The sequence below is a fragment of the Canis lupus genome, chromosome 10, assembly GCF_048164855.1.
Source record: "Canis lupus baileyi chromosome 10, mCanLup2.hap1, whole genome shotgun sequence".
NCBI lineage: Eukaryota > Metazoa > Chordata > Mammalia > Carnivora > Canidae > Canis > Canis lupus.
In genome coordinates, this window is record NC_132847.1 from 54,366,109 (window position 1) to 54,385,349 (window position 19,241).

General features: G+C 38.4%; 1 protein-coding gene across 4 annotated transcripts in view; it reads left to right on the forward strand.

Annotated features, from left to right (window-relative positions):
- Positions 1-19,241, forward strand: part of RECK (reversion inducing cysteine rich protein with kazal motifs) — an 88,419-nt gene that overhangs the window by 49,191 nt on the left and 19,987 nt on the right. For all 4 annotated transcript variants that reach the window (XM_072841927.1, XM_072841925.1, XM_072841926.1 and 1 more), the window contains 4 exons: positions 1,399-1,539; positions 3,193-3,381; positions 5,128-5,250; positions 8,946-9,117. In XM_072841927.1, coding sequence (XP_072698028.1) covers positions 1,399-1,539; positions 3,193-3,381; positions 5,128-5,250; positions 8,946-9,117 — 625 coding nt within the window. The remainder of the gene's footprint in view (positions 1-1,398; positions 1,540-3,192; positions 3,382-5,127; positions 5,251-8,945; positions 9,118-19,241) is intronic.

Below are 19,241 nucleotides of genomic sequence, written 5' to 3' on the forward strand. Positions count from 1 at the left end.
GGCTGGAAAGGCAGACCAAGAATTCAGCTCCTATTTAGTTTTCCTTTGTTAGGACTGAGTTCTACTGCAAATAACAGAACAACGGGTAAAAGAAAAGGAAAGCCATAAACAGATAGATAGATAGATAGATAGATAGATAGATAGATAGATAGATAGATAAAGTAAATAAGTAAGTAAGTAAGTAAGCCCAGGGCTGTTACAGTACTCCACCATCCAGAGTCCACGCTCCTTTTGCTTTCCACACTGTCCTTAGTGTTTGGCTTCCATCATCAAAGTTACTTCAGGTACTTTATCATCTCAACATGGCTCCTGGAATTCTAACCACCATGTCCTAATGTAAGGGAAAACCACCCTAGCTGTAAGGGAAACTGAGAAAGATGATCTTCTTAGCTGTGAACCCATTGTGTCATACTATTATTAGTAAGCAGGAAGAGAAGAGTAGATGCTAGATTTGCAGCTCGTGATATCAGCCACACTTTCTTAAGGCCAACATACTATGTCCCTCAACCTTTATGACCAATATAGCACCCCCCCCAATAAAAAAAACATTGTACTAGAGTTTAGACCTCCGTGGCTTTGAACAGACCACTTCTTTCAACCTCAGCTTCCTTATTTATAAAAAGATTGGGCTGTATGAGATGAACTCCAAGAACCCTTATGCCTTTATTAGCCCCAGTCTGAGTCTGGCCTAAAATCAAGTGAGCAAAACTAATGTATTCACAAGCCTAGACTCTATTTGAGCAGTGAAATATATGTGTAGAAGGGAAAAAATTAAAGAAATGTTTTTGTTTGAATTTTAACACTCTTTAAATATCACATACACTTTATATGAAGTGAGACTCTTCCATGGTCATTATTTCACAAGTTGACAAATATAATCATGGTACAGGATCCATCTTACCATAATGAATTATTATAGTTTATGGTAAAATGTGCAGAGTTATTCCTCTTAGGCATAAGCACCTATTTGGCCACCCTATCCAAAGTATACTTACCACTTTCCATCCCTTTATACTACTTATTACTTATCATTAGGTAACTTTTTTAATTTATACACACAGAGACACACATGTATACATATACTCCTAGTCTATTTCCCAAATGTAAATTCTACAATAGAGATTTGTCTATTTTGTTCACTCCTGTACCTCCAAAGCTCAGAACCTTTCCCAGTATATCATAGGTACCCAGTAAATAAACAAGTGAATGAATGTATATATGTTTATGCTAAATTCACAAATGATCAGAGAATCTCTGTGTTTTGATAATTTACTAGAATTAGGCCTCACTTTCTACTCACAAGCTCTCCATTTATTCTAGCCATAATTAATTCAGATAATTTACAGACCTCTGTTACCTTTTTGGGTTGGTTAATCCGATCTGTGTTTGGTTTTTCAGGGCCAAGTACTTTGGGTAATATTGTAGAAGAGGTCACTCATCCCTGTAACCCAAATCCTTGCCCTGCTAATGAGCTCTGTGAGGTAAACCGGAAGGGGTGTCTGTCTGGAGATCCCTGCCTTCCATACTCTTGTGTTCAAGGTAAGACGTAGATGGGTGTGGATGTGGGGTGAGTGTGGATTTGTGCTGCTGGTTATGTCTTTATAAGGATTATCTTTGGAGTGAGCTCACAATGAACTTTACTTTCTAAGTTATGTTTTTCTGTAATTTTGAGGTTTTCCCCATAAACATGTGTTAGTTATATAGGCAGGAAAAGACAAAGACAAATGTAATTTTCAATGATCATTTAGATTGTAAACTGATACTCATGATGAGCTACAGGGTTCTTGACAACAAAAGAAAAGAAAACCTTGAGCCAGTTTTTTGTACATTCTCTCCCATGTTGTAATGTTTGAAAAAGTGTACTGCACATTATTCATGTTTTTTCTTTTCTTTCCTTTAGTTATATGGAGAAAAGACATACTCAAGGAATGTACAGTTATCTCCATAAGCTTAATGTTTTATTGAGATGCATATGATTTTAAGACTGATTTATTTTTTGAAATGCAGGAGGCCTCTTGAATAAGAAATATTTATCCCATTGGATTTTGATGTCTTTATCTCTGTGCATCCTTTTAGAGTACAGTGGCAACATTTTGCTTCCTTTTCCCTATTTCCCAATTGAAAATGTTTCTTTGTCATATTAAAATCACCATTTAAAAATGTCTGTGAAAATAAATAAAATCTTGGGGCACCTTTATTGCTCAGTGGTTGAACGTCTGCCTTTGGTGCATGTCGTGATCCCAGGGTCCTGGGATTGAGTCCCGCATCGAGCTCATCTGCAAGGAGCCTGCTTCTTCCTCTGCCTATGTCTCTGCCTCTCTCACTGTGTCTTTCATGAAAAAATAAATAAAATCTTTACAAAAATAAATAAATGAATAAATAAGTATATCTGTGAAATAGGGGTACCTGGGTGGCTCAGTCAGTTAAGCATCTGCCTTTGGCTCATGTCATGATCCTGGAGTCCTGGAATCAAGTCCCACATTGGGCTCCCTGCTCAGTAGGGAGCCTGCTTCTCCCTCTCCCTATGCCCCATACTCATGCTTTCTCTCTCTCTAGTGCTCTCTCTCTCTCAAATAAATCAACAAAATCTTTTTAAGAATTATCTGTGAAGTAAAAAGGAATAGAAGATTAAATTAAATAATTAAATAACTGTGATGTCTCAAAGGATCATTTATAATATCTGTGTAATACCAGAATATATCAGCTATAGAGTCAAGATAAATCTTGTTAAAATTGGAAATGAATGGGTTTTCCTTAAGTCCAATGAAGTACTCACCTTTACTTTGAATTTACAATATGCATGCTTTCCATCACTAAAAGTTTTCCTGACCAAGTGTACTCTAAAAATATTATCAGTTTTTATAGTCCATTTTAAAAATATCTGTGATTTTTTAAATATCCTTGGTAAGCCTAAAGAAGTAAAAAACAACAAGAACAACATACCTTATAGCATTTTTGTACTGAACTATAGCTAGCTTTGGGGTATAGATCCGTAATCACCACCATCTCACGGACCATAGACTTTTCATATGAGAGGAAATAGTTTGGTCAGTGAATCAAACTAATTCTTCAACTTAGTGAAAGTTCTATTACATAATCTTTAGTACCACACAGTGCCTATAAGACTTATGTAAAATATTTTTAATGTTATAGAACAATACCATCTCTCTCAGCTTATTTTTGTTTGTACAGGTTGCAAATTGGGAGAAGCCTCTGATTTCATTGTCCGTCAAGGGACACTAATTCAGGTGCCATCATCTGCAGGGGAAGTTGGTTGTTACAAAATTTGCTCATGTGGACAAAGTGGACTCTTGGAAAACTGTATGGAGATGCACTGTATAGATCTTCAGAAGTCGTGTATTGTCGGAGGAAAAAGAAAAAGTGAGTCTTGAACTGTATTTGCGTTTTTTCTTTTTATTTTTTTTAAGATTTATTTATTTATTCATGAGAGACACAGACTGAGAGAGAGAGGCAGAGACATAGGTAGAGGGAGAAGCAGGCTCCTCGCAGGGAGCCTGATGTGGGACTAGATCCCAGATCCTGGGATCATGACCTAAGCCAAAGGCACGCCCAACCACTGAGCCACCCAGGCGTCCCTTTTCATTTCTAATATGAGATTAGTTATCTTAACTTTATAAGAACATTGGGTAGATTCCCACCAAAGAGTAAGGTCTACAAATCATATCCTCCAGGGCAGCATTTTTCAAACTGTACTCTACAGGACACTAGGACTTCTAAGGAACCTTCTTAGGAGCCTCCTCAAGAAGGGATTAATAGGGATCCCTGGGTGGTGCAGCGGTTTGGCGCCTGCCTTTGGCCCAGGGCGCGATCCTGGAGACCCAGGATCGAATCCCACGTTGGGCTCCCAGTGCATGGAGCCTGCTTCTGTCTCTGCCTCTCTCTCTCTCTCTGTGTGACTATCATAAATAAATAAAAAATTTTAAAAAGAAGGGATTAATAGCTAATAACAATTAATTAATTAATACTTACTGAACTTTTAATTGTTTTAAGCACATTCAGTCCTCGGCCTGACTCCAAAGCCCTTGCCCTCCACAGGAAAGGACCCATGTGTGTTCTTCCCATCCCTTCCTCAATTGTGTCTCTTTACCAGTAGTAAAAGTCAGAGTTTGGCATCCTAGATAGTGAACTGGAGGGTGGGAACTACACTGTTGACTAGGCATTGGGACAGAGCACATGAAGAAGTGCCTCCCTTTGATGCCCTCTCTAAAAGTTGGAGGGTCTTGTTTTCTCACTGCTTCCTTAACCATGTTTTGCTTATAGCCCTAACAACCATTCATGTCAATATACAACCTCAAAAATTGTGGGGAAAAATGCTACTTTTGAGAATGTACTCCCCCACAGCTGTTCACTCTGCCACCCTCTCCCCTCCATTACCCTATACTCATCAACCAGAGTAGTTCAGCTTTAATATGCCTCTTGGTTTACTCTTCTGTCTGAGATCTTATTTGAAAGAAGAGTGCTTTTGGCTAAAAAGAGCCTGTAATTGTCTGCCCTAGAACAAGTCAGGTATTCATTTTTTAGCCCATATTCCACTTAGCCAAAATGTAAGGTAGGTACCATGTATCACAATATTTGAGGATAAACAAATTCATTCCTTCCATGAGTTCCACTGGCTAAATACCTATTCTTTACAGAAGAACATACTAGCGCCTTATGGGGCTAAAACTGGGGTGAGGGATTGAGGTCATGCTGTATATGATCAAATGGGGGAGAATTGGAGCGCGAAAGGAGCAGATCAAGTGTCTTCAAGGACCTAGTCATTCCTGCCAGGGCATCAGGAGAGTCTTCAATTCAAAGATGGCATCAGGGCTGATTCTGGAGAGATGATCAAAGTTCCAGAAGGAGAGGAGCAGTGAGGCAGAAAGGGAAGCCAAAAACATTCCCAGATAATAGGGAACAGTCTGGTGAGACTAGCCATTAGGGGTTTAGAGAGAAATGGTGGGAGGTAAGTATGAAAATATAAATGTTACAGATTTAACTTTCTAGTCTGTATATTCAGAAGTCATCTTTCAAGAATTTCTATTTTAAAACTTAAACTATTACATTTTTAATTTATGATTTACTCATAAATGCATGTAATGGGTCAACATTTTCTCTTTTTCTCAGGTCATGGGACATCGTTTAATATTGACTGCAATATCTGTTCTTGTTTTGCTGGCAATTTGGTGTGTTCTACCCGCCTGTGCCTCAGTGAGCACAGTTCCGAAGATGACCGTCGCACCTTCACAGGTAACCATGGCCACCCATTAGTGGCCATCATCCCTTTATACCCATTTAGCTTCAAGATAGCTTTGCTGGGCTAGCCATAACTGCAGATGTACACAGTAAAATAAATACATAATCCGAGAACAAGGTACTTTCCCTCTCTGGATCTGTTTCCTCCTCTCTGAATGGAAGACATTAAACTAAAGGGTTCCTTAGGGGCACATGGGTGACTCACTCAGTTAAGCATCTGCCTTCAGCTTGGGTGGTGGGATCAAGCTCCATGTCAGGCTCTCTGCTCAGCAGGGAGCCTGCTTCTCCCTCTCCCTCTGCCTACCACTCTGACTGTTTGTACTCTCTCTCTATCTTTCTCTGTCAAATGAATGGGTAAATAAAATCTTTAAAAAAAAAAAAAAAAAAGATTTCTCAGGACCCTTCCAGCACTAGTATTAAAATTCTATGGGTCAAAAAGAACAGGGCCAAGTGATTGGGACAGTTTCAGTTAAGAGGAACTTTTCCACTTGCTAAAATACCCCATCCACCCCTACCATTATGTTATAAAATGTATTTGATAAATTTGTTTGTGTTCTAGTGTTTTTCTCATCACCTTTTTCCCAGTCCTGCCTTAGTTTACTGGATCATTAGGTACAAACACCTATAAATAAAGCTAGATGTAGGAAAAGCAAAGAATGCTCCCTCCAATCTAGTTTATAAAATCTAGAAATTAGATGTTAATATCTGGCTTGAGGAATTTCTGGAATGTCAAAGGGTAATACCGAAGACAAGACAAGGACAAAGTTTGTAAAGTCATCATTGTAGGTTCCTTCCACTCTTCATCTCCTTAGGGAAGGGGAAGAACAAGAAGGTACCTTAGGAAATTATTGTAATTTTGAGACTTAAGCATTTTTATGAACATCTCTGAGTTGTGTTTGGACTAGGACAATATCTGAGTCTCAAGAAATGTGGTATACTTTGTGGCCAGTAAAATCTCCTTAGAGTCTGCCAGCTAAATAGTCATTACCTTCATTTATCCCAGAACATGAGGGGTTATATGCTACAGGTGAAAAGGGTCCTGCTAGTTGGAAAGTTCATCTTCCAAAAACATTTAGATGTAAGTAAGTTGGTAAGTAAATTAAATAAATAAGTAGTCTTCCGCAGAAATCTTTAGTTCACTCTTCATCCCCAATGGTTTTATGGTTTCTCTAAGCAGAATGAATTGCTCTTATCAAAGCAGAGCTGATAAAGGATAATAACAACAATGATGACAATAAAGCCCCAGGGTTGGTACTCAGAGTGGATAGAGGATGGGGTGTTAGTCCTGCTTTCACTTCTCCAGAAACCTGCTGCACACTTCTTATTTCTGATTTACTTTTTATTTCCAATGGGCTGGAAGTACAAGGTCAGTAAACTCCTAATGTGTTCTCCTTCCACCCCTCTCCACGTGTAATACTAACTCCTGGGAAAGAAGAATCAACTTGCTGCTGCAGTGGCATGAAATGGAGTAAAGGCAGCTACCTGGCTCCTCTTTGCCCAGAACCAAGAGTATTTTAGATCTAGAGCAAAGCCATTCCCAGTTGATTCCCGACCGTGCTGTTGCTGTCAACAGCTGTAGCTGCTTCTCAAGAAAAAGGCATCTCCTCTCACTAGCCTCTTAACTTACTGGAGCATAATCCAGCAGCATAAAGCAAAAGAATGTCAAGAAAGTAGTTTTCTTGATTGATTGCTCATAAACATTTTTAAGTCTCAAAATTACAATAATTTCCCAAGTACCTTCTTGTTCTTTTGGTATTACCCTTTAATACCATTCCAGAAATCCCCTAAGCCAGACTTCAGATGTCTAACTAGATTTATACACTAGAATGGGAGGAGCATTCTTTACTTTTAGTACCTTTAGCTTTGTTTACAATTTTTTTGCTCTTTTCCCACCCTAACTATAATATTTTACCACCTCTTCATTTTTAAGATTCTTGCTTTTTTACTTTCATATTTCTACAATTACAGGTCCTAGATATATTTTCCACTTCTAGATTCCCTTCAATATACTCAATTTTGGGAGATATACAAGATATGGGTTTTTTTGTTTTGTGTTTTTTGTTTTCTCTGCCTCATTTTGTTCTACAATGGCTGAAGTTTATACCTTCTAAAACATGACCACTATGCACCCAAAACCAAATGCTATACCATGCTGGTTCGTTCTGTGAGATGCCTCATTCCCATTCTGCCCTCCTTTTTTATTTCATTTATGTTTTGGTGGTCAACGTTGGAGCCCTCTACAAGTATTTCTGGTTTATATAAATTTGGGACTGAGCATCTTCTAATATATAGAACTTAATATACTCAGAAACAAGAGGATCACCCTCTAGAACCCCTCAGGTGGACTACATTCTCCCTCCACTCTAACTTCACCACCACCATCTCCCAGTCCCCCCACTGTTTTTCTCTTCTCCTTTTTTTTCCTTTTTTCTTTTTTTCTCTTCTTCTTTAGGATTCCTGGCCTTTTATTTTTTACTACTTTGTTTTAAAGTTTGTTTTTCACTTTAGTGGTCCTTTTGTTTTATTTCGTTCTGATCTTTGTTTTCAATTTTTGGTCTCTGACCTCAGCAGAATCATCTAGGGTGAAATTTATTTAGGTTGTGGTTGATATTCTTGATGCAGCCCGCTCATACAGCCACTCTTCATGGAGCAAAATGACTAGAAAGAAGAACTCACCACAAAAGAAAGAATCAGAAACAGTACTCTCTGCCACAGAGTTACAGAATTTAGATTACAATTCGATGTCAGAAAGCCAATTCAGAAGCACAATTATAAAGCTACTGGTGGCTCTGGAAAAAAGCATAAAGGAATCAAGAGACTTCATGACTGCAGAATTTAGATCTAATCAGGCCGAAATTAAAAATCAATTAAATGAGATGCAATCCAAACTGGAGGTCCTAATGACGAGGGTTAATGAGGTAGAAGAACGAGTGAGTGACATAGAAGACAAGTTGATGGCAAGGAAGGAAGCTGAGGGAAAAAGAGAAAAATAATTAAAAGGCCATGAGGAAAGGTTAAGGGAAATAAGTGACAGCCTCAGAAGGAAAAACCTACATATAATTGGTGTTTCAGAGGGCGCCAAGAGGGCCAGAGGGCCAGAAAGCATATTTGAACAAATCTTAGTATATGTGCTGCTGAAGCACATATTTGAACAAATCATAGCTGAGAACTTCCCTAATTTGGGGAGAGAAACAGGCATTCAGATCTAGGAGATAGAGAGGTCCCCCCCAAAATCAATAAAAACCGTTCAACACCTCAACATTTAATAGTAAAACTTGCAAATTCCAAAGATAAAAAGAAAATCCTTAAAGCAGCAAGAGACAAGACATCCCCTAACTTATATGGGGAGAAATATTAGATTAACAGCAGACCTCTCCACAGAGACCTGGCAGGCCAGAAAGGGCTAGCAGGATATATATTCAGCTTTGTTTATGTGGGTCTCTACCCCAGGGATCAAGGTTTGGAAACCCCTCAATTAGCAAGCAATAAATGGAACAAAGGAAAGCCATTTTGCAAACAAATGGTTTTTCAGAGCCTTACCACCTTTAAAAACACTGTCAGAGACTGGAGGAATGCTTTTTCCTGATTTAATTCACAATTCTATTTTAACTTTATATCTCCATGTTAATTAGGAAATATGGGCAGGGAATGTACAGGTACCCATCACTGAGTCTATGTCCTCTCCACAGGTCTGCCCTGTAACTGTGCAGATCAGTTTGTCCCTGTGTGTGGGCAGAATGGACGCACTTACCCCAGTGCCTGCATTGCTCGCTGTGTTGGCCTCCAAGACCATCAGTTTGAATTTGGATCATGCATCTCAAAGGATCCATGTAATCCTAATCCCTGCCCAAAAAACCAAAGGTAAATTAAATGGCTCCTTTTATTTTTTCTTTGTTTATTTTAATCATCTGGTACTCATCACCTATTTCGCCCATCCCCCCACTCACCTCTCCTCTTATAACCATCAGTTTGTTCTCTGTAGTTAAGAGTCTATTTCTTAGTTTCTCTCTCTCTCTTTCTCTTTTTTGCCCTGTGTTTGTTTCTTAAATTCCATATCTGAGTGAAATCTTCTATGTCTTTCTCCAATTTACTTCCCTTAGCATTATACTCTTTAGTTCTATCTATGTTGTTGCAGATGCCAAGATTTTATTCTGTTTTATGGCTGAATAATATACCCTTGTGTTGTACACACACACACACACACACACACACACACACACACATACATACACACACCTCATCTTTATCCATTCATTCATCGATCGATGGATACTGGGCTGCGTCCATATCTTGGCTATTATAAATAATGTTGCTATAAACATAGAGGTGCATGTATGCCTTTGAATTACTGTTTTTATTTTTTGGGGGGTAAATACCCAGTAGTGAGATTACTAGATCATAGGGTAGTTCTATTTTTAATTTTTTGAGGAACCTCCATACTGTTTTCCATAGTGGCTGCACCAGTTTGCATTCCTACCAATAGTGCAAGAGAGTTCTTTTTCCTCCATATCCTCGCCAACACTAGTTGTTTCTTGTGATGTTGATTTTAGCCATTCTGACAGGTCTGAGGTGATATCTCATTGTAGTTTTGATTTGCATTTCCCTGATGATGAGTGATGAGCATCTTTTCATGTGTATATCGGCCATCTATATGTCTTATTTGGAGAAATGCCTGTTCTTGTCTTCTGACTATTTTTTAACTGGATTATTTGTTTTTTGAGTGTTGAGTTTTATAAGTTTTTTATATATTTTGGATACTAACCTTTTATCAGATATGTCATTTGCAAATATCTTTTCCCATTCTGTAGGTTGCCTTTTAGTTTTGTTGATTGTTTCCTTTGTTGTACAGAAACTTTTTATTTTGATGTAGTCCAAATAGTTTGCTTTTGCTTTTATTTCCCTTGCCTCAGGGGACCTTTCTAGAAAAAAGTTGCTACAGCCAATGTCAGAGAAATTACTGCCAATGTTCTCTTCTAGGATTTTTGTGATTTCAGTCTCACATTTAGGCCTTTATTCCATTTTTAATTTTTTGGTGTGTATGGTATTAAAAAAGTGGTCCAATTTCTTTCTCTTGCATGTTGCTGTCCAGTTTTCCCCACCATTTATTGAAGAGACTTTTTCCCATTGGATATTCTTTCCTGTGCCGTCAGAGATTAATTGACCATATAATTATGGGTTTATTTCTAGATTTTCTATTCATTGATCTATGTGTCTATTTTTGTGCCAGTACTATACTGTTTTGATTACTACAGCTTTGTAATATAACTTGAAGTCCAGAATTGTGATGCCTCCAGCTCTGCTTTGCTTTTTCAAGATTGTTTTGGCTATTCAGGGTCTTTTGTGGTTCCATAAACATTTTGGGATTGTTTGTTCTAGTTCTGTGAAAAATAGGGATTACATTAAATATGTTGATTGCGGGCAGCCCCGGTAGCACAGCGGTTTAGCACCGCCTGCAGCCCAGGGCATGATCCTGGAGACCCTGGATTGAGTCCCACATCAGGCTCTCTGCATGGTGCCTGCTTCTCCCTCTGCCTGTGTCTCTGCCTCTCTCTCTCTCTCTGTGTCTCTATGAATAAATAAATAAAGTCTTTAAAAAAAATAAATATGTTTATTGCTTTGGTTAATATAGACATTTTAACAGTATTTGTTCTTCCAATCCATGAGCATGGAATGTCTTTCCATTTCTTTGTGTAATCTTCCATTTGTTTCATCATTATTTTCTAGTTTTCAGTGTATAGGTCTTTCACCTCTTTGGTTAGGTTTATTCTTAAGCATCTTATTATTTTTTGGTGCAACTGTAAATGGGATTGCTTTCTTAATTCTCTTTCTGCTACTTTTTTGTTGGTATATAGAAATGCGACAGATTTCTGTAAATTGATTTTATATCCTGTGACTTTACTGAATTGTTGGTGGAGTCTTTCTGGTCTTCTACATATAGTATCATGTCATCTGCAAATAATGAAAATTTTACTTCTTCCTTACTGATTTGGATGCCTTTTATTTCTTTTTGTTGTCTGCTGTAGCTAAGACTTCCAGTATTGTGTTGAATAAAAGTGATTAGAGTGGTCATCCTTGTCTTATTCCTGACCTTAGGGGAAAGGCTCCGTTTTTCTCCATGGAGGATGATGTTAGCTGTGAGTTTTTCATATATGGCCAGTACTATGTTGAGGTATGTTCCCTCTAAACTTACTCTGTTGAGGGTTTTTATCATGAATGGATGTTGTACTTTGTCAAATGCTTTTTCTGCATCTATTGAAATGATCATATGGTTCTTATCCTTTCTCTTAATGATATGATGTATCACGATTGATTTGCAAATATTGAACCACTCTTACAACTCAGGAATAAATCCCACTTAATCATGGTGTATGATTTTTTTTAGTGTGTTGTTAGATTTGGTTTGCTAGTATTTTGTTGAGGATTTTTGTGTCTGTGTTCATCACCGACACTGACCTGTAGTTCTCTTTTTGTGGTGTCTTTATCTGGTTTTGGTATCAGGGTAGCTGGCCTCATAGAATGAATTTGGAAGTTTTCCTTCCTTTTCTATTTTTTTGGGATAGTTTGAGAAGAATAGGTATTAACTCCTCTTTTAAAATGTTTGGCAGAATTTGCCTATGAAGCCATCTGGCCATGGACTTTTGTTTGTTAGGAGTTTTTAAGATACTAATTCAGTTTCTTTGCTGATGAGCAGTCTGTTCAAATTTTCTATCTCTTCCTATTTCAGTTTTGCTGTATATTTCTAGGAATTTATCCATTTCTTCTAGGTTGTCCAATCTGTTGGCATATGATTTTTTATAATATTCTCTTATAATTATTTGTATTTCTGTGATGTTTATTGTTATTTCTCCTCTCTCATTTGTGATTTTATTTATTTGGGTCCTTTCCCTTTTTTCTTGATAAATCTAGTTAGAGGTTTATCAATTTTATAGAATTTTTTTTTTTCTAGCTCCTGGTTTCATTGATCTATTGGTTTTTAGTTTGGGGTTTTTTTAGTTTCTATATAATTTGTTTCTGCTCTAATCCTTATTATTTCCTTCCTTCTGCTGATTTAGGTTTTGTTTCTTCTTTTTCTAGCTCCTTTAGGTATAAGATTAGGCTGTTTAGGAGATCCCTGGGTGGCTCAGTGGTTTAGAGCCTGCCTTCGGCCCAGGGCGTGGTCCTGGAGTCCTGGGATCGAGTCCCACATCAGGCTCCCTGCGTGGAGCCTGCTTCTCCCTCTGCCTGTGTCTCTGCCTCTCTCTCTCTCTCTCTCTCTTTCTCTGCGTCTCGTGAATAAATAAAGAAAATTTAAAAAAAAAGATTAGGCTGTTTATTTGAGATTATTCATGCTTCTTGAGGTAGGCCTGTAATGCTATAAACTTCACTCTTAGAACTGCTTTCGCTGCATCCCAAAGTTTTTAGACTACTGTGTTTTCATTTTCATTTGTTTTCATGTACTTTTTAATTTTTTCTTTATTTCCTGATTGACCCATTCATTGTTTAGTACCATGTTATTTAACTTCCATGCATTTGTGATCTTTCCAGATTTTTTCTTGTGGTTGACTTCTAGTTTTCATAGCACTGGGTCAGAAGAGATGTATGGTATGACTTCAGTCTTTTTAAATTTGTTGAAGCTTGCTTTGTGGCCTACCTAATACGTGACCTATTCTGGAGACTGTTCCATCTGCACTTGAAAAGAATGTAGGCTACTATTTTTTGATGGAACATTCTCAATATATTTGTTAAATTCATCTAGTAAAGTATGTCATCAAAGCCACTGTTCCCTTGTTGATTTTCTGTTTAGCTGATCTGTCCATTGATATAAGTGGGTTGTTAAAGTCTTTACTTTGTATTATTGTCAATTAGTTCCTATATGTTTGTTATTAACTATTATATGTATTTGGGTGCTCCCAAGTTGGGTGCATAAATATTTATAATTGTTATATCTTCTTGTTGGATTTACCCTTTATGATTATATAGTGTCCTTCTTTGTCTCTTATTACAGTCTTTGCTTTAAAGTCTATTTTGTCCAATATAAGTATTGTTACTCCGGCTTTCTTTTGACTACATTTGCATGATAAATGTTTCTCTATCCCCTCACTTTGAATCTGCAGGTGTCTTTAGGTCTAAAATGAGTCTCTTGTAGGCAGTATATAGATGAGTCCTATTTTTTTTATCCATTCTATCAGCCTAGGTCTTTTAATTGGAGCATTTAGTTCATTTACATCCAAAGTAATTATCGATAGACATATAATTATTGCCATTTTATTGCTTGTTTTATGGTACTTTCTGAAGATTTCCCCTATCCTTTCTTGTCTTTCTCTCTTGTGTGGTTTGCTGGTTTTCTTTAATGATGTATTTGGATTCCTTTCTCTTTATTATTTGCATATTTATTAGTGGTTTTTGAATTGTGGTTACCATTAGGTTTGTATATGACATCATCTGCATATAGCAGCCTATATTAAGTTGATGGTCATTTAAGTTTGAACTCATTCTTTATTCCTCTCCTCCCCACATTTTAGGTATATGGTGTCATATTTTACATCATTTTGTTTTGTGAGTTTTTTTTTTTTACTGATTTTTTTTTTTACAGAAATACTCATTTTTACTGCTTTTGTGTTTCCTACCTTTACACTGTCATTTTTGGGGATGCCTGCGTGGCTCAGTGGTTGAGGATCTGCCTTTGGCTCAGGGCATGATCCCAGGATCTAAGATCGAGTCCCACATCGGCCTCCTTGCAGGGAGCCTGCTTCTCCTTCTGCCTGTGTCTCTGCCTCTCTTTCTCTGTGTCTCTCATGAATAAATAAATAAAATCTCAAAAAAAAATTTATACTATCATTTTTGGTCTTTATACTCAAAGAATACCATTTAATATTTCTTGCAGGGCTGGTGTAGTGGTCATGAACTCCTTTAGATTTTGTTTATTTGGGAAACTCTTTACCTCTCCTTCTATTCTGAATGATAGCCCTGCTGGATAGAGTATTCTTGGTTGCCGATTTTTCCCATTTGGCACTTTGCATATATCATGCCATTCCTTTCTGGCTTAGAAAGTTTCTACTGAAAAATCCACTGATAGCCTTATAAGGTTTCCTTTGTATGTAACAGTCTTCTTTTGTCTTGTAGCTTTTAATATTTTTTTATCACTGTTTTGCCTTTTTTTTAAATTTATGATAGTCACACAGAGAGAGAGATAGAGAGAGAGAGGCAGAGACATAGGCAGAGGGAGAAGCAGGCACCATGCACCTGGAGCCCGACGTGGGATTCGATCCCAGGTCTCCAGGATCACGCCCTGGGCCAAAGGCAGGTGCTAAACTGCTGCGCCACCCAGGGATCCCTGTTTTGCCATTTTAATTATACTATGTCTTGGTGTGGATCTGCTTTTATTGATTTTGTTGTGAGTTCTCTGTGCGTCCTGGATCTGGGTATCTGTTTCCCTCCCCAGATTAGAGAAATTTTCAGCTATTATTCCTTTGAATAAATTCTCTGACTCCTTTTTCTCTCTTCTTCTGGGACTCCTATAATATGAATGTTATTAAGTTTGATGGAGTCACTGAGTTCCCTAAGTCTGTTCTCATTTTCATAATTCTTTTTTTCTCTCTTTTGTTTAGGTTGATTACTTTCCATTACTCTGTCTTCTAGGTATTTAATTCATTCCTCTGCTTCTTCCAGCCTGCTGTTCATTCCATCAAGTGGGTTCTTCATTTAGTTTACTGAGCCCTTTATCTGGGCCATGTTATTCCTTATCTCCATGTTAAGGGTCTCACTGATGTCCTCCACTATTTTCTCAAGTTCAATTAGTATCCATATGATCATTGCTTTAAAGTCTTCATTAGCATGTTACTTATATCTGTTTTGCTTAGATCTCCTGCCATGGCCTTGTCCTGTTCTTTCATTTGGGACAGATTTCTCTGTCTTCTCATTTTGTCTAAGTTATTGTGTATTAGGAAAGTCAACTACATCTCCTCTTCTTGAGAGTAATGGCTTTATGAACAAGTCCTGTAGTGCCCTGCAGCATAGTGTATACCCTATTCCCCAGGGCCTGGTGCTTCTGAGAATGTCTCTAATGTGTGCTACATGTGTTCTGCTGTTATATCCTGGCCACTTTATCCTTCAGGCCAGTCATCTGCAGAGGACCCTTGCCTGTTGTGAGCAGTGTTTGGTCCTGGCCTGAATATGGGGCGTTTTAACTTGGTATGCTCTGGTCTGTTTGTGAAATGAGACCTGTTGCTACTGCTACTAGAACCAAGGCTGTGCAAAACTCCCACATGGGGAGATGCAGTGTGAGCAGGGGTTTGAACTAGTCTTGTGGGGGAGGGGACCTGCCACACTGGGACTCAGGCAAGTGTGACTGTAAGGGGGCAGTTCTACTGAAACATGATGGGGTGGGACTTGGTGTAAGCAAGTAGCAAATATTGGTGCTACACTGGTTCCCAAAGCTGACCCTATACTTATGCGAGGCAGGGCAGAAACATGGCACCTGCCAGCTCCTTTTTTCCCTGGAGGGATCTCTGTGTGAATGCTATCTCTCTGTGACACATACTGAGATGAATGAATAACCTCCCTACTGTGTGCCCAGGTACTCTTCAGATTGCTGTTTCCACAATATGTCTGCAAGCTATTTTCCCTGCCTTTTCTTCAAGAACAACTTCAATGTCCTCTGAGCTCTCCCAGAGCCAAGCACGTTGACCTTTAAAATTCCAGACTTTGGGGATCCCTGGGTGGCGCAGCGGTTTGGCGCCTGCCTTTGGCCCAGGGCGCGATCCTGGAGACCCGGGATCGAATCCCACGTCGGGCTCCCGGTGCATGGAGCCTGCTTCTCCCTCTGCCTGTGTCTTTGCCTCTCTCTCTCTCTCTCTGTGTGACTATCATAAATAAATAAAAATTAAAAAAATAATAATAAATAAATAAATAAATAAATAAATAAATAAATAAATAAATAAAATTCCAGACTTTGGGCAGCCCCAGTGGTGCAGCGGTTTGGCGCCGCCTGCAGCCCAGGGCGTGATCCTGGAGACCCTGGATCGAGTCCCACGTCAGGCTCTCTGCATGGTGCCTGCTTCTCCCTCTGCCTGTGTCTCTGCCTCTCTCTCTCTCTGTGTCTCTATGAATAAATAAATAAATAAATAAATAAATAAATAAATAAATAAATATCTAAAAAAAATAAAAAATAAAATAAAATAAAATTCCAGGCTTTAAGCCTCACTAGTGGAAGAACTCACAAAATTCGGTCCCTCTTGCCTTCCAATTCAATTGCTCTGGGGATTTGTTTCCTCCATGCACTCCCCTGTGTACTAGTTTGTCTCTCACCTTTCTCCACAACTGTGGCTGCCTCCCCACCACAAGGGGCCACAATCCATTTCTCTCCCAAGCCATGTCTCTGGACTTCCTACCATCTTCTCTACCTTTAGTTGTGGAGTTTGTTCTGCTAGTCTTCAGATTGATTTCTAGAGTATTTAGGATGGTTTGATAGTTAACTAATATATTTGTGGGATGAGGTGAACCTAGGGTCCTCCTACTCTACCACAATCTTCCCCAATAGCTCCTTATCTTTTCAACTGGAGATCAGCACTTACTAAGCATCTATTATATACAACCCAGTGAAATACAAAGATGAGTTAAGAAGACCTCTGCCCTAAAGAGTTTGGAGTCTACAGAGAAAGAGCCATGTAAAGCTGTTTGGTAACATACTATCTATGATTGGGGGCCCAGAGTGGAGTTGATGCAGCCTGGGGGAGTTCTAGGAAAGCCTCTAGAGGATGTAATACTCAACTAAAAAATGAGGAGGAAATTGCTAGCAAGATTGACAGTGGAGGAAAGGTGGTGTTGGTGAAAGTAGAAAGAACAACAGGAGCAAAGATCTTGGCTGCTAGAAATGAGGAAATAACATGGTATCTCCCAGGAGCTATAGCACTTCTATAAGACCAAAACGGAAAGTGTGAGGCACAGAATGGTAGCAAATAAGATGAGAGAAATGGATGTATTCTCAGTATTAGCTATTTATACCTGATAGTAATGGATATTTTCTTCTACTTATCTATCTCTATTTTAGGGACTGGACATGAGAAATCTCTGGAAATGCAACTTCAGTTTTATGTGAAGTTATTTGTTTAGGGGCTTCTTTCTCTGCAGTTTCCTCATGAACTGAAAGTACAGTTGACCTAGACTTAATGAAGGAGCCATAGGGCAGGAGTCCTGCAGATTCATTTAGGGTTCTAGAACAGAAGTTTTACTAGCCTTCTCGGAGACCTGAACAGGATACATCCTCTCCTTGTGAAGGATGTTGTAGAAAAAAAGCAATTGGTTCTCCATCCTGAAAACCCTGATGCAGTACAAAGCAAGGGGAAGATTGTCACACATTAAAAGAAATGGCAAAGAGAACTGATCACCCATCTGGCAAAGTTTATACCTTGAAAAAAGCCCAAAAATTTCCTATGGAAAGAAGACAGCATACTGGGAATAAGAAATAAGCTGATAGGGTAATACAGTGTGTTGAAAGGTAACTTGAGGGTTGTTTTGGTATTTGTTCATTTGTTTTCTCTATTAGCTAACCCTTCTGAACAAGGTTGTTTCACTCTTATAACAATAAAATCTTAAAGTGGAAAGGTCTTGCTGGGTATAATATAAAACCAATATAAAAAGAAAAGATTGAAAATAATATAAAACCAATATAAAAAGAAAAGATTGAAAATCACAGCTACATGAAAATGAAAACTTTCTGCATGATAACAAATGACAAACTAGAAAGAATATCACAGAGAGAGGGCTGATGTCCTTACAATATAAAGAGTCCCTACAAATCAACATGAAAAAGATCAGCAGCCTAACTTAAAAATGGGCAAAAATAAAAAACCTAATAGAAAAATGAACCAAAGATATAGACGTAGAAAAGCACAAATAGTTTTTAAACATTTAAAAAGAAGCTTTTATTAGTTAGAGTAACTCTAACTAGTATATACAAACACAAAAATATCAGTACCTTAATATAATAGAAGTTCAAATATAATCCATTTGTGTGTTCAGCAGGTGGTTTTCCACATAGTGATTCAGAAACTTAAGATCTCTCCGTCTCTTGACTCCCAGCTTCTGCAGACTCATAGTCCTCCATACCTTTTCCATCTGGCCAGCTGATAAGAGAAGGAAGATGAAGAAGGTTGCTCTTGAGAAGTTTTTATAGGCCAGATTTAAAAGTGACATTCAGGGTGCCTCAGTGGCTCAGTCAGTTAAGCGTCTGCCTTCGCCTCAGGTCATGATCCCAGGGTGCTGGGATCGAGTCCTGAATTGGGTTCCCTGCTCTGTGGGAGCCTGCTTCTCCCTCTGTCTCTACCTCCCTCTCTCTCTCTGTCTCTCATGAATAAATATATAAATTTTTAAGAAAGGGGCACCTCAGTGGCTCAGCAGTTGAGTGTCTGCCTTCGACTCAGGGTGTGACCCTGGAGTTCCAGGATCGAGTCCCATGTCAGGCTCTCTGCAGGGCGTCTGCTTCTCCCTCTGCCTATGTCTCTGCCTCTCTTTCTCTGTGTCTCTCATGAATAAATAAATAAAATCTTTTTTAAAATAAATAAAATTTAAAAATAATAAATTTTTAAGAAAAATAAATAAAACTGACATTCATTCACCTCTACTTCCAGCCATATTCCCCTACGTAGAACTCAATAATTTGGCCACAACTACTGCCAGGAAACCTGGGAAATATAATCTAGATATGTGCCCAGGAAGAAAATTAAATGAATTTGGTGAACATCCAGCCAGTGTACCACAATGCTTCACCTATCTCATATTAAGAAAAATGAAAATTAAATTAAAACTACAATTATACATCATTTTCCATCTACCAGATTGACAAAGATAAAAAAACTGACAACATAATGTAAGGAAACAGGCACTTCCACTCCCACCCAAGGGGGGGAAGGGAGGGTTGGTACATTCTCTATGGAAGGCAACTTGGCCAAGCCTATCAAAATTTTGAATGGACATACTCTTGACTCAGCATATATAAATGTTTATAC